The sequence below is a fragment of the Theobroma cacao genome, chromosome 9 (assembly GCF_053813885.1).
Source record: "Theobroma cacao isolate CCN51 chromosome 9, ASM5381388v1, whole genome shotgun sequence".
NCBI classification, from domain to species: Eukaryota; Viridiplantae; Streptophyta; class Magnoliopsida; order Malvales; family Malvaceae; genus Theobroma; species Theobroma cacao.
Genome location: NC_142647.1, coordinates 7,815,856 through 7,829,128, shown reverse-complemented (window position 1 = coordinate 7,829,128; position 13,273 = coordinate 7,815,856). Strand labels below are relative to the sequence as shown.

Sequence of the window (13,273 nt, the reverse complement as noted above, 5' to 3'; positions counted from 1 at the left end):
ATAACTCCATGCATGTAACAGCACCCCTCCAACTGCCACCCATTTAAAGTGCACCGGTGTAATGAACCCTTCATTCCATTTTTCAATAGAGAGAAACCATTTTTTCAGCTCTTTCCACTCTTCTAATTTTGCTTCTTCGTATCCTTCATAAATATTTGTTTATGTGTTTTTTCTCTTTTCTGTTCGTTTTCTTTAAATATCTAGTAATTAATATAATTAAATATTTACAAGATTTTGTGATTTAAAAATCTTCGAGAGCTTCTCATCCACTACAATAATCTAAAGGGTAAGATGCCCGAATGCTTGTCCAACCTTAGGTCTTTTGAAAGGTTAGATCTCTCTTCCAATCAATTTTCTGGAAATATATCTATCCTTAAAAATCAAACATCCCTTTAAAGTTTAGATCTCTCTTCCAACCAGTTTTCTGAAAATATATTTTCCTTTAAGAGACTAACATCCCTCTGAATGTTGACACTTTCAAATAATTACTTTCAAATCCCATGCTCATTAGGACCCTTCTTCAACCTTTCAAAACTCAAGTACATCTATACAGACAATAATTCCATATATGCTGAAACCGAGATGCATCATTTGGCCCCAAGATTCCAACTGAATGAGATCAGTTTATCTTGTTGTGGAGATGGAGGATTATTTCCTCAATTCCTCTATCATCAACATGACTTGCAGTTCGTTGATCTCTCTAACATCTATTTCAAGGTAGATCAGTTCCCAAGTTGGTTGTTGGGAAACAACAAGAAATTAGATAATCTAATTCTCATAAACAACTCTCTATCGGGACCTTTTCGGCTACCATTCGCTTCTCATTTGGATTTATCCATTTTTGAAGTCTCCAACAATTTCTTCAGTGGTAGCATCCCAACAGAAATTGGAGCAAAATTACCATCGTTAATGTTTCTGAACATGTCAAAGAATTATTTTAACGGTAGCATTCCCTCATCTTTTGGTGATATGAGCTCATTGGAATCTTTGGACTTATCCAACAATCAATTGTCTGGTGGGATACCTAAACACTTGGCCATGGGCTCCTCGTTAGGACTCCTTGCATTATCAAAAAACACATTGCAGGGTCAACTTTTCTTTGGAGGTTTTAATTTAACAAACTTGAGCGAGTTGCAATTGGATGGAAATAACTTCTCTGTAAAGATCCCAAATGTCTTGTCTAACTGCTCTGCCTTGCACACACTTGATCTAAGCAATAACCGTATCTTTGGTAGGATACCTAGCTGGAAGGGGAATATGTCAAGTTTGTCAACATTGGATCTTAGTAAAAACCATCTCTTGGGTAGGATACCACGGTGGATGGGAAGTACTTCAATTTTGGAACAAATTGTCATGGCAGATAATCATCTTGAAGGTCCAATCCCATGGGAATTTTGCAAACTCAATCATGTACTTCAATGTTTGGACTTTTCGGTGAACAACATCTCTAGGAGTCTACCATCTTGCTTCAAACCCTTATTGATTGAAGTTCATTTATCTAAAAATAGGCTACAAGGGCCATTACCAGATGCTTTTCGTGACAGCGTTTTATTGGTGACATTAGATCTCAGCTATAACCACTTGACTGGTACCATTCCAAATTGGATTATCAAGCTTTCTGCTTTGAGTTATCTTCTCTTAAAGAGAAACCACTTTGTAGGTGAGATTCCAATTTAGTTATGCAAGTTGGCTCAATTAAGCTTGATTGATCTTTCTCATAATAATCTGTCTGGTGGTATTCCCCCTTGTCTAAAAGTTACTGCCTTGAACTATTTGTCCAACCAATATGTTCATTCTCTTTTTACAACTTCTAACGGCACAAAGCCCTTGATTGAAAAACCAAAAGAATACACAATAAAGAGCATATCCTACTCTTACAAGAAAAGAAACCTTGCATACATGTCTGGAATTGATCTCTCTTGCAACAAGTTAACTGGTGAGATTCCTTATGAAACAGAGAACTTTAGTATGGTCTTTGCATTGAACCTTTCTCACAACACTTTGATAGGACCAATCCCACAAGCGCTCTCTTACCTCGTGCAAATAGAAAGTCTTAATCTTTCTTACAACAACTTGAGTGGGAATATCCTTCCTAAAATTGTGAAGTTACATTTCTTGGCATTTTTTAATGTGTCATACAACAACTTATCTGGAAAGACACCTGAAACCATTGCACAATTTGGAACATTTGATGAAAACAGCTATCTGGGAAATCCTTTTTTTGTGGCCAACCATTGCAAAAGAACTACTCAACAATTGAACCATTGCAAAAGATTGTGTCCGATATGTTGCTGCTGTTGCTCAAGCTCTATGAAGAGCTTTCTGCATTGAAGAGCCAATGGTGAAAAACATATCCACTCTTACAAGGGAAAAACCCTTACATATCTGTCTGGAATATATCTCTCTTGCAACAAGTTGACTGATGGGATTCCCCACAAAGTCAAAAACTTCCTATAGATCCCTGTTTTGAACCTAGCTCTCAACACAGAAACTATAAAAGAAATTGAAGGTATATTTTGATAGTTAATTGTTAATTAAGACTAATTAATCTTTAAAATGCTTATCACGTACATGTAAGGCAAAACCAGTTGGAATTTATTTTAAGAAATTAAAGAAATTCTCAATTAAAAATTATTAATTAAAAAAATTGAAAATAAAAATCGATAAATTAATAAAACTTACATAATGTATTATACATATAAAAAACAAAGAACATTAATAATAAGTTTTAATGTCTTTTAATGAATTTTTTAATCAAAATTATAATAAAATTTTCAATTGCTCATAGTCATATCAGAAAGATTTTCCATATAAGTTTGTGAGGAGTTTCTTTGGTAGAGTTTCTTTAGTAGAATTCTTTAAAAAGACAACCTCGTTACTGATGTAATTTTGATTTTATTGTTAATAAACACAATCTCAATAAAAAAAAAAGAACTCTACCAAAGAAACTTCTCACAAACTGACTGATTTTCCATATAATTAGATGGCATCAATTTATTGACTTTAATTCTAATTCTAATTTTTATTTGAAATTTTTAATTGAAAACTTCACAAATTTTACTTAATGCTTAAAAAAAAAAACTTTACTTAATGCTTTCATTTTTAAGTATGTTTGATATGAAGGAAAGAGGAAAGAAGAGAGTGAAAGAAAAATAATATTCAAATATGGTGTAAATTTCTAAATGTGGCACTATCATGTATTCATATACGTCCTAGCTTGTATAAAGGGTTAGAATGGATGCCAATTTTGTCAAGGTCTGCTCAATTTTTCTTGGTCAAAAAGATGTTGTCAAATCTAAGCTTTTCTTTTTTCACGACCATTTTAATAATTAGAGGAAATAACTCTTTCTTTTAAATCAAACATCTTATTTATAATTTTATGCATAACCTTTTTTTTATTTTGTTTTTCGTTCTTCGTAGTAAACACAAGGAAAGAAAAATAACTTTTCTTCCTCTTCTTTCATTTTCCCTCAAAAAAGTGGCACTATCAGATACGTCCAAACTTATGTCTAGGGTTAGAATGGAATATGGATGCCAACTCTGCTCAATTTTTCCTGGTCAAAAAAGTGTTGTCCTTTTGTTTTCCAAGACTTTAAGGCCCCCACACGCTTTCGCAGTTCAAAAAAGAAGTCAGGTTGAGCATTTTCTATCAATCACGGGCGTCGCTTGGCATTTTTTTTTTTTTTGGAATTTTTTTATTTTAATTTTCTATTAAAAAATTGGTTTGCTAACGGGAGGGAAAACATTCCAATAAATATTTTTGTCATAGCTAAATCCATTTAGTTATTTTATCGTTCATCTTAAAAGTTTTGTGATTTCTTCTGATAAGATCACTAATAATTATGTATATTTTGGAAGGCTGTCATTAAAATTAGATAAATCTTTTGAGTTAAATAATAATTATTTCGACAATTACATTACATCATCTTTATTTGAACTTTTATCTTTAAAAATAGATTGTAAATATATTTAAGATAACAATCCTGCTATCAATGGTCAAATTGATATGTTATCTATGTCATATCTTGTATCATAAGATTAACTTGAATTAAATAAATTGCCATGAAGATATAAAATAAACCATAATACTCAAACTTTTTTATAATTAATTGACAGCAGGTATTAAGAAATATATATATATATATATATATATTTATATAAAAGAGGGTTTAAGTTAGATATGAAAGAGATGCATTTGAATATGTTATGTAAAAAATATTCACCAATTTTTAATGAAATATGATATATACATTTTTATAATTTACTTTTACTTAGACCAATTTTTGAAAAGGAAAGTTACAAATTGTTTCCAAATTTGGTATTTGGACTCAGAGTAAGGGGAATATAAAAATATAAAGACACATATACTAGTTCACCAACTTACCATCAAATGGATCTCGAAGTTTTAAAGAAAAAAAAAATTAATAAAGGGATAGCTATTGAAATCTAAAGGGGATTAAATGCTCACCAACACGGGAAAATAAAATGAGAAAAAATTAATGAGAGTCGATTTCATGGTTGACGCCTAAGTCAAGGTCTCCTCAATAATATCGTCTATTACACGACGCCTAAGTAAAGGTCTCCTCAATGATATAGTCCATTACACAACACCTAAGTTAAAGTCTCCTCAATAATGGAGTCTATTACAAAAAAGTATAGACATCAACTGATCATAAAATAACTTATATTTATATTCCACACTTTCCTCCAAACATTGATACTCGATATAAAAGCTATAATGGGGCCTAATTTCTCTCTTAATTAATTGTGGAATACTGGTATGAAATTTAAAAACAACCCTTGCATGGCTGCTAAAACAAAAATAATAATAATGGAACTACTCATCCCGTTCTTATGAAAATTGAGGTGGTTAACAACAAAACAAAAGCTTTGATTAGGAAAAGAGAAAAAATAAATATTTTCTGTTGATATTGTTACCATTGTTAAATTTTAAAATTTTAATATGAGATTTAATTTAAAAGAAATATTAAATAAAAACTAAAAATTATTATTATATTTTTATTTAAACTGAAATTTATTTTTATTATATATTAATAATTATTATATGGTACTCGAAGTTATGATATTATAGTTGATATGGACTGATCTTTGCAGGCAAAGTCCCTGCACACTTTTCCACAAAGAAGCCTTGCATGAAGACTGAAGAGTACTTTCCTAGTAGAATCGTGAAATGATAAGGAATTTGACAAGTGCGCAAGTGGAATGAAATTTATTAAAACTCCAATTTTGAGGCCAAACAACTCATTAGGTGTTAATTTTCAAATCAATCCCTTTTATTTTTCAAAATATCATATATTTTTATATTTTCAATATAATATTCTTCAAAAAATTTTATCATTTTTCTTATCTAAATGCATTTTTTGCTTTCTGTAAACAAAAGTGTAATTAGCAAATGAACCAACTAAACCAAACTCAGGTTTCTTTATATATACATGAGAGGACTGATTTCGTGGTTGACGCCTAAGTCAAGGTCTCTTGAATAATGCATCCTCTTAGACAAAAGTCTAGACATCAATTGATCATGACAATAACATATATTTATGAAAGTGTTCTTGATTGCCAATGAAAGCTCATGAATGCTTTAAAAGAAACATATATATTTATATTTCACACCTTCATCTAAAACTTTATACTCGATAGGAAAGCTACAAGCGGGCCTAATTTCACCCTTAATTAATTGTGGAGTATTGGTATGGAATTTGAAAATAACCCTAGCATGGCTGCTAAATCAAAAATAACAATAATAGAAATACTCATCCATTTTTTGTGAAAAATGAGGTGGTTAAAAACAAAACAAAAAGCTTTGATTAGGAAAAGGAAACGAGTAAGCGTTTTTGTTGGTATGGTTAGTATTAACATTCAATTTAAAATTAAATATTTTTCCAAAAAATTTAAAATTAAATAAAATAATTATTATTATATTTATGTGCAAGATATATGTGAGATTTACATTTATCATCATTTTTAATAATTATTATATGGTATTCGAATTTATGATATTATAATTAATATAGATGGATCTTTGCAATTAAAGACTCATATTTTTTGTGTCGAACATTTGACTCATTGATTAGTATATGATTTTTTTTAAAAAAAAGTAAAAATTGAATTCTCCTCCTCAAATATATAAAAAAATCATACTTCTTTTTATATTCACAAAAGTTATTAAATTATCTTTATATTTAAAAAACTAATCCAAAGACGTAAAAAACAAAAAAGAAAGTTAAACCTTTAAGGTTCCTAATTAACCTGCGCCAAACCAAAGAAGTAGTAATAATAGATTAATACCGAGAAGAATTGACTTTTCAATTTTATGAAAAAGAAAAAATCAATTACCGATGGGTGGGCCTTGTTTTGATGAATTTCTTCGAAACAGGGCTGCCTCCTTTTCTTGTAGTATATAAAGCACAAGGGCGCAGCACTACCAAATGCATAGAGGCAGAATTATATTAAGTAATCAGAGTGTGTGAGATGGAGTCTAAATGGTTGTGGATGTTTCTAGTAGCGTTAATCTTGCTTGAAGGGTGGTGTGATGGTTGCTGGGAGCAAGAAAAAATTGCTCTCTTGCAACTCAAACCGTTCTTCCATAATATTAAGGGTCTACATAACTGGGCAGAGGGAAATGAGAGTATTTCCGATTGTTGTGAATGGGAAAGGGTTGAGTGCAATCCCACCACTGGACGAGTGACACGACTCTTCCTTAATCTTACAACAACTTTAACCTCTTCTGATTTAGCTTATGATGGATATTATTCGGATGAAGGTTATGAAATTTACATTTCTGAATGGAACAGTGGGAGTACTGGGTGGGATTATTGGTATCTCGACACGTCTTTGTTTCTTCCCTTCGAGGAATTGAAGAGTCTTCATTTGAGTGGAAATTCCATCGCTGGTTGTGTTCACAATGGAGGTTCATTCACTTTCTCCTTACTAACTGCAACGTCTACAAATTTGTTTCCATTTGAAAATTCATTTATTATTACTTGTTTATCTTAATTAAATTTTCTTTTTCATTTCTCTCTCTAACTGTGATATTAAAAAACTTTTTCCTTGTTGTAGGTTTTGAAAGATTGTCATTGAAATTGGACAAATTAGAGATTCTTGACTTAAGCAACAATAATCTCAATGATAGTATTTTATCATCTTTAAGTGGACTTTCATCTCTCAAGTCTTTATATTTAGCCAACAACCAATTCACAGAATCAAATTCTATCAATGGTAAAGTTATTATTCTCTTATTTTACCGTACTTTTTTATATCATAACTATATATTAAAGTACAACTCCAAAAGTATAAAAAGTAAATGATATATATATTCTTGATAATTTATTAAATTATTCATTTTATCTTTTATTATTGATTTTTATTAAATTAAAATATTAACTAATTATGATATATTTTCTTATTAACATTAAAGGTCCTATTAAAATAAACTTTCCTTAATTGATAATTTTTTATTAAATTAAATATCAACTAATTTTATGTAATAATAATAATTATAAAAAACTAAATTAATTTGTATTAAATTAAATATTAACTATTTTTTATCTATTTGGTTGCATATATATATATATATATATTCAAGTCTTTCTTAAAGTAAATTGTTCTTAATAAAATTTAAACTATATTAAAATCTTTCTATCCAAAACACATCATTTCAACCCGTATCAAAACTTAATCTTGGCATTCTCTTCTTTTTCTTTCCCTATCAGACACCTTCCCCCTTTTTCTTTCTCAAAACTAACCTTTCCCAATCTGATCGTCCCTCCCCTTTCCTCTCTTCCTTTCTTTCCCTTTCACTATTTTTTTTTCTTTCTGTGTCATTTGATAACCATCTCTCCCGCTATAACCCCCAATCTCTTCTTTTCCCTAAAACCCATAAAATCTCTCAAAATTGACTTAGCTTCATTTTTTTCCTTTTTTGGTTTGTATCATTTGCTTTTTTTTCAATTACTTTTGTGTTTGTATTTTTTTGGTTTTTTTTCCTTTTTATATTTGTTGTTGATGATTTATAATTTCTATTTAGATTAATAATATTGGTTGATTTTTTTGTTGAAGGTGGTCTTTGTCTTGACTTGTATGTTTTTTTTTTATTTTGTTTAAATAGATTTATGTTACAAAATATAGCTTCAAAAAGTTTCATCAGTATCTATTCCGCCAGGTATCTCTTTTTTCTTAAGCTTAGAAGGTCGCAAATATGCTTTACATGAAAAAATCTAAATAGCAAAATACCAAAAAAAAAAACCTTGTTAGAATATGACAAGCAGCTTGCATAACAAATACTGAAAAAGCAACTAAAGGAATAAAACGACCTTTTATATCATAAGTTATAACACGAGTCTATATATAGGTTTCACATAATTCGAATTCTTTTTTTAGTTTTCAGTACTTTTTAATGGATTCTATTTTTTACTAATAATAATTTGAGATTTATTTCAAAGCTTTTGGTAGAAGTTCAGAAAATTTCCTTTTCTAGAAATTTTCAAAAAAAATTGTCACTCACAAATTTTTTAAAATTCCACGTTAGAGGATTTTCATCTATTTACAATTTTTAGACATTTTATTTCATTTCTTTATTTTTCCATTTTAATTTTTTTAAAAAAATGAAATGTTGAAATTTTTTCTAAATTCTCTAACACTTTTGATAAAAATTAAGAATATTTTCTCACCTAAATTTTTTCAAAAAAAATTATTATTTACAACTTTCTTAAATTTCATTATTGGTTGATTTTCATTTATATGCATGATTAAAATTAAATACCAATTATGCAAGCAAATAAATACCACGATAAAATTTGTAATTTATTAAATATTTTACTTATTATATATTTATTTTTACACACATTTTTTTGTATTTATTTAGAAATAATCTTCCTAGTAAAAATAGTTTTTGGATTTTCCCCAGCACTTTTGGGCTTGACCCAATAGACATGGGTCAGATCTGGCCCAAAGCGTTTTTTCTTCCTCCCTTATTCTTTAAAGAAACGTTATTTTGTGCCCCTCTCCTACTACCAAAACGACATCATTTTGTGCCCCTTTCCTACTACCAAAACGACATCATTTTGTGCCCCTCTCCTACTACCAAAACGACATCATGTTGTGCCACCCTAAAAGAGAAAAGTCATCCTTTTCTCCTTTATTTGCTTCTTCTCCCACCGTCTTCTAACTCTTCCGTTTTACTCTCTAGGTTTTCCCTCTCCCTCTTTTGTCGTTCTTGTACCAGATTCTGGCGATAGACCGCCACCTTCACTACTGCCAGCAATGACTTGTTAGTGTTTTTCTTTTCCTCTCAACCTCCTCTTTTGTCTAATTGAAATGGATTTCACAAAAACAAAGAACTTTTATTTTCCTAGAATAAAAAATCGAAAGCTCTAAAAACCTAAAGTAGCCGTCGATAACCGGATTTTGCGTCAGCCGGTATCCATTTTTTCTACCTTTCCACCGATTGGTATGCTCGCCAACACCTCTCTTCTTCCAAAAACCAAAAAGCCGAAACCAAATCCTAAAAAAAAAAACTCAAAAATCCGAAAGCCTCCCCTCTTTTATATTGTGTTTTTTGTGTAATTACTTAATGTTCTTTTCCTACCGGAGGGCTTTTATATTTTTCATTCCAAAACAATAGGGATGAGATTTATCAGATTAATAGCAATCTTTATAAATCTGATAAACCCAAACAAAAATTTTAGTTTTATCAAATTCTAATTCCTTTTCTCTTTTCTGATTTTTTTTATCTTTTAATTTTATTTTTTGCAATTTGAACCATCCAGCTCAAGGCCCATTAATCTCATAATCAACCCAATCAAAGACTGAATAAAAATAAGCATAAAAAGCTAAAAACTAAAAATTTGGTTAATTATTAAAAAAAAACGATCTTAGTCTAACTTATTACATAAATTTATAAAAATGACCGAGACAAAATGAAATGTCTACAACAAGCATATGTAAATTCTTTAATAATATAATAATTTATATAGATTTCTTTAATATAAGACTATATGAAAGTCATTGGACCATTATCTAAATAAATTTCCCTTCTTTTGGTCTTCTCTATTTTTGGATACGTTGTTATTCTTAGTTTTAAACAGTCAATTTTAAAACTTTAACATTTAAACTATAATTAAGCCAATGAATTTAGCATAATGCATCCCACCACCATCTTTATCTAATTATAAGACATGTCCTAAGATTTGATTATGAGTTAGATGTTGACATGTAAATAGTCTATTCTTAATGTTATTCAATTTACTCACTTCAAAATTAAAAAAACATGTTACTATGCTTTTTTAAGTATTTATCATAGAATCATCCTTATAGTTTTAAGAAAATATATTACAAAGCCATCATATAGATATTTAAAACAACTAATTAACGTTTTTGAGGTTATTACTAAAAAACTATTTAGTGAGCATATTCTATATGAAAGTAATTTTCTTGATTTATTTTGCTCAAGTGATAATCACATGAACCAACACTAATAACGTAATAATGTGTTTTTTGGTTGACGAATATGGATGGAGATTATATATAGAAACTAAACCTTACTGTGTATTCGAAAGGTTTTAGGAGCCTTCTCCTCTCCTTCCTAAAAAAATGCCTCATTGGTATTGAGCAATAATTTATTGGTGGAAGGATCTATGTATTGATAATTCATGTTTTTCATTACCCTATTTTTCCTTAAATTTATTTTAATTGATGTTTAATTTAAGTTATTTATGCATCTCATCATTTACTTATTAAACTTTTAAGAGTAATCTGTCGATTTTCTATGTAAAATTTTGTAAATTTTAGCATTTTTTTTGGAGTGAATAAATTTTAGCATTTTACATTAAAGTATAATCATTAAATGTTGATTGAATAAGAATTGACAATCATGATCTACAAACTTGATCATGATATTACTTATTAACAATAAGTTAAACATACAAATCAGATTACACTTTATTATTAGTTCAACTATTAATTTGTTTTGATAAAAGGAGTTTTTTCCATTTTTGTTTTTAGTATTATTTAAGATCACTAGAGCTCAAGTTAAAGGAAAATATATATAATGACCAAAAAAAATTAATGTAATTATCTGCAGTATATAATGTTTTACATTATAAATTATATATTATTATTACTTATTCATTAGAATATTATTTTTATTATTAAAAAAATAAAATTCAATATAAAAATTAAAAATTTACATCTTCAATAAATCTCAACAACATGTGCAACAAAGACTAACGTGTGTGTATATATATATATATATATATGAGCATGAAATAAATAAATTTTGCAACTAATATATAATATTGATAATTTTTTAATATTATTGGTACCAGGTATTAATATACTATCAAAGTTGAAGAATTTGGAGACTCTGGATTTACGTGGTAACATATTAGGAAATGACGTCTTGTCACATCTAAACGGATTTACATCTTTAAAATCATTACGTTTGCAGGGGTGTGGATTACAAGGAACTGTTCCTATGCTAGGTATGTAGGCTTGCTTTTAAGTTTTTTTCTTTTTCCTCTTAAAATCTTATTGCTTAATTTGTGAAAGCGCTTATTGGGTGCATCCTTCCGTATGAGTGGGCTGATATATTTTATTGGTTTTGAACAGAATTCAGTCATTTGATAAATTTAAAGGAATTGTATCTAGGCCGAAATGAAATTGAAAGTTTCGGATCCTTTCAAGGTATAAGTCGGCCTTATTTATTAACTAATTATTTATCTTTCAAACATATATCGAATGTAAGTTTATTAAATATTCCTTTAGAGATGAAATTACGTAACTCTTTTACAGAAAAAGGACAATTGAGGTTCATCAAACTTGAGGTGCTTGGTTTAAGTGAAAATCTCTTCAACAACAGCATATTCTCATTTCTTGGTGTGCTCTCAAATTTGAAGTCTTTGTATATAATAAGTAACATATTGAGAGGGCCAATAGGTAATCAAGGATTCAATTCAATGCTCATATTATTATGTTCTATTTTAATTTAATTAATTTTATTTGTGATTTTCCTCAGAATTAGATGCTTTCAGCAACTTGGAGAACATGCATATTTACTGCAATTTTGACAATCCGACCTACGACGGTATTGCTAAGTTGTGTCTTCATCAATTTGTGCATGTTTGAACTAACTATTCAAAAATAAATTTAATATTTCTAAACAGATGCCTTAAAAAATTTAAAATTAAAATTTACCAAAACCTTTACCAACTCTTCAATGCAGGCAATCTCTTATTTCACTGGTTCTTTGATATTTATGTTAATGAAATATTAAACTATGCACTTATTTAAGTAGTAATTAATATCTCGTATCAACACTTTTGAGAGACATTGTACTTCTCTAACTTTTACTCTCAACGAAATTTTAGCTGTTCAAAAATGAAAATACTATACAACTTACAAGGATTGTGCACTTCATGTGACCGTCATTTGTCATGAGATTAGAAGATTGCATTTGCTTCTACAGGGAAGACTACTTGATTTGCCAGTTTCCTATTGAAAATTTATACTTTATAAGGGTACTGGAACAAAATGAGAAAAAGTCTTTTTATGTATTTAAAGATACATTGCATTTGGTTAATTGCCTCATTTACAGGAGTAATAAGTACCGGTTGTAGCCTTCCACTGCAATCACTGAGCTTGTTCTCGTCGTTGAAGACTCTTCGTTTGCTTGGATTTAGTTTTAACGGAAGAATTACTACAGAAAGTAAGTAATAATGAATGTGAAAAATATGCTTTGCTCCTATAATTATTTGTATTACCAACACTCTTTCTTGCCTTCACATTGATATATTCATTGTTTTTGTTGAATAGATAATTTGCACAATTTTACGAACTTGGAAAACTTGGTCTTGGGTGGCTCTTTTCACCAAACCAAAGCATAAACGGATCTAAAACTACTCAATATCAAATTTAAAACGTAAAAACAAATTTTTTATATCATTCTTATTTACCCCCACCCCACCCCCTCTCTATTAATTTTGTTAAATTATTTTGTTTCATATATTTATTCTTATAAATTCTACCATTTTTTCTCAAATATTTATATTATTGTATTTTTTAAAATATTTTTATTTCCCCTGAGTTCTTTTTGTTTTAACATAATTTCTTTGATTATTCCAATATATATAGTCAAATTTTCATATAGTTAATAGTTAACCTTTTCCATAAAATTCTTGTGTCTTGTGTGACCTTTTATCTTTCGTCAAATGATTTTTTCAAATATATTTTTTGAAATAGTTATCTTTCACATAGT

The 13,273-nt window shown here is 29.0% G+C and overlaps 2 protein-coding genes and 1 pseudogene across 4 annotated transcripts in view; all 3 read left to right on the top strand.

Annotated features, from left to right (window-relative positions):
* LOC18588871 (uncharacterized) overlaps positions 1–13,273 on the top strand; it is a 76,096-nt gene that overhangs the window by 49,683 nt on the left and 13,140 nt on the right. The gene's annotated exons all lie outside the window — the stretch shown is intronic.
* Positions 466–2,345, top strand: LOC148760674 (uncharacterized; annotated as a pseudogene).
* LOC148760673 (receptor-like protein 13) lies at positions 6,439–12,724 on the top strand. Of its 2 annotated transcripts, XR_016028301.1 has the most exons (8): positions 6,439–6,931; positions 7,081–7,239; positions 11,346–11,501; positions 11,629–11,703; positions 11,812–11,955; positions 12,035–12,113; positions 12,387–12,536; positions 12,614–12,724. XR_016028301.1 is itself a non-coding variant. In XM_088809626.1 (7 exons), exons 1-7 carry the CDS (start codon positions 6,493–6,495, stop codon positions 12,454–12,456), a joined length of 1,122 nt encoding a protein of 373 aa, XP_088665752.1. In that variant the 5' UTR covers positions 6,439–6,492; the 3' UTR covers positions 12,457–12,594. The 2 variants fall into 2 exon arrangements, 1 of the variants encoding a protein (XP_088665752.1); XM_088809626.1 differs by lacking the exon at positions 12,614–12,724 and having other exon boundaries at positions 12,387–12,594.

Bases quoted from the DNA above. Each gene is read 5' to 3' on its own strand.
- LOC148760673 (XM_088809626.1), top strand. From the start codon at position 6,493: ATGGAGTCTAAATGGTTGTGGATGTTTCTAGTAGCGTTAATCTTGCTT. The intron at 11,956-12,034 runs GTAATCAAGGAT...GATTTTCCTCAG, and splicing joins CATATTGAGAGGGCCAATAG to AATTAGATGCTTTCAGCAAC. The intron at 12,114-12,386 runs GTTGTGTCTTCA...ACGAAATTTTAG, and splicing joins ACCTACGACGGTATTGCTAA to CTGTTCAAAAATGAAAATAC.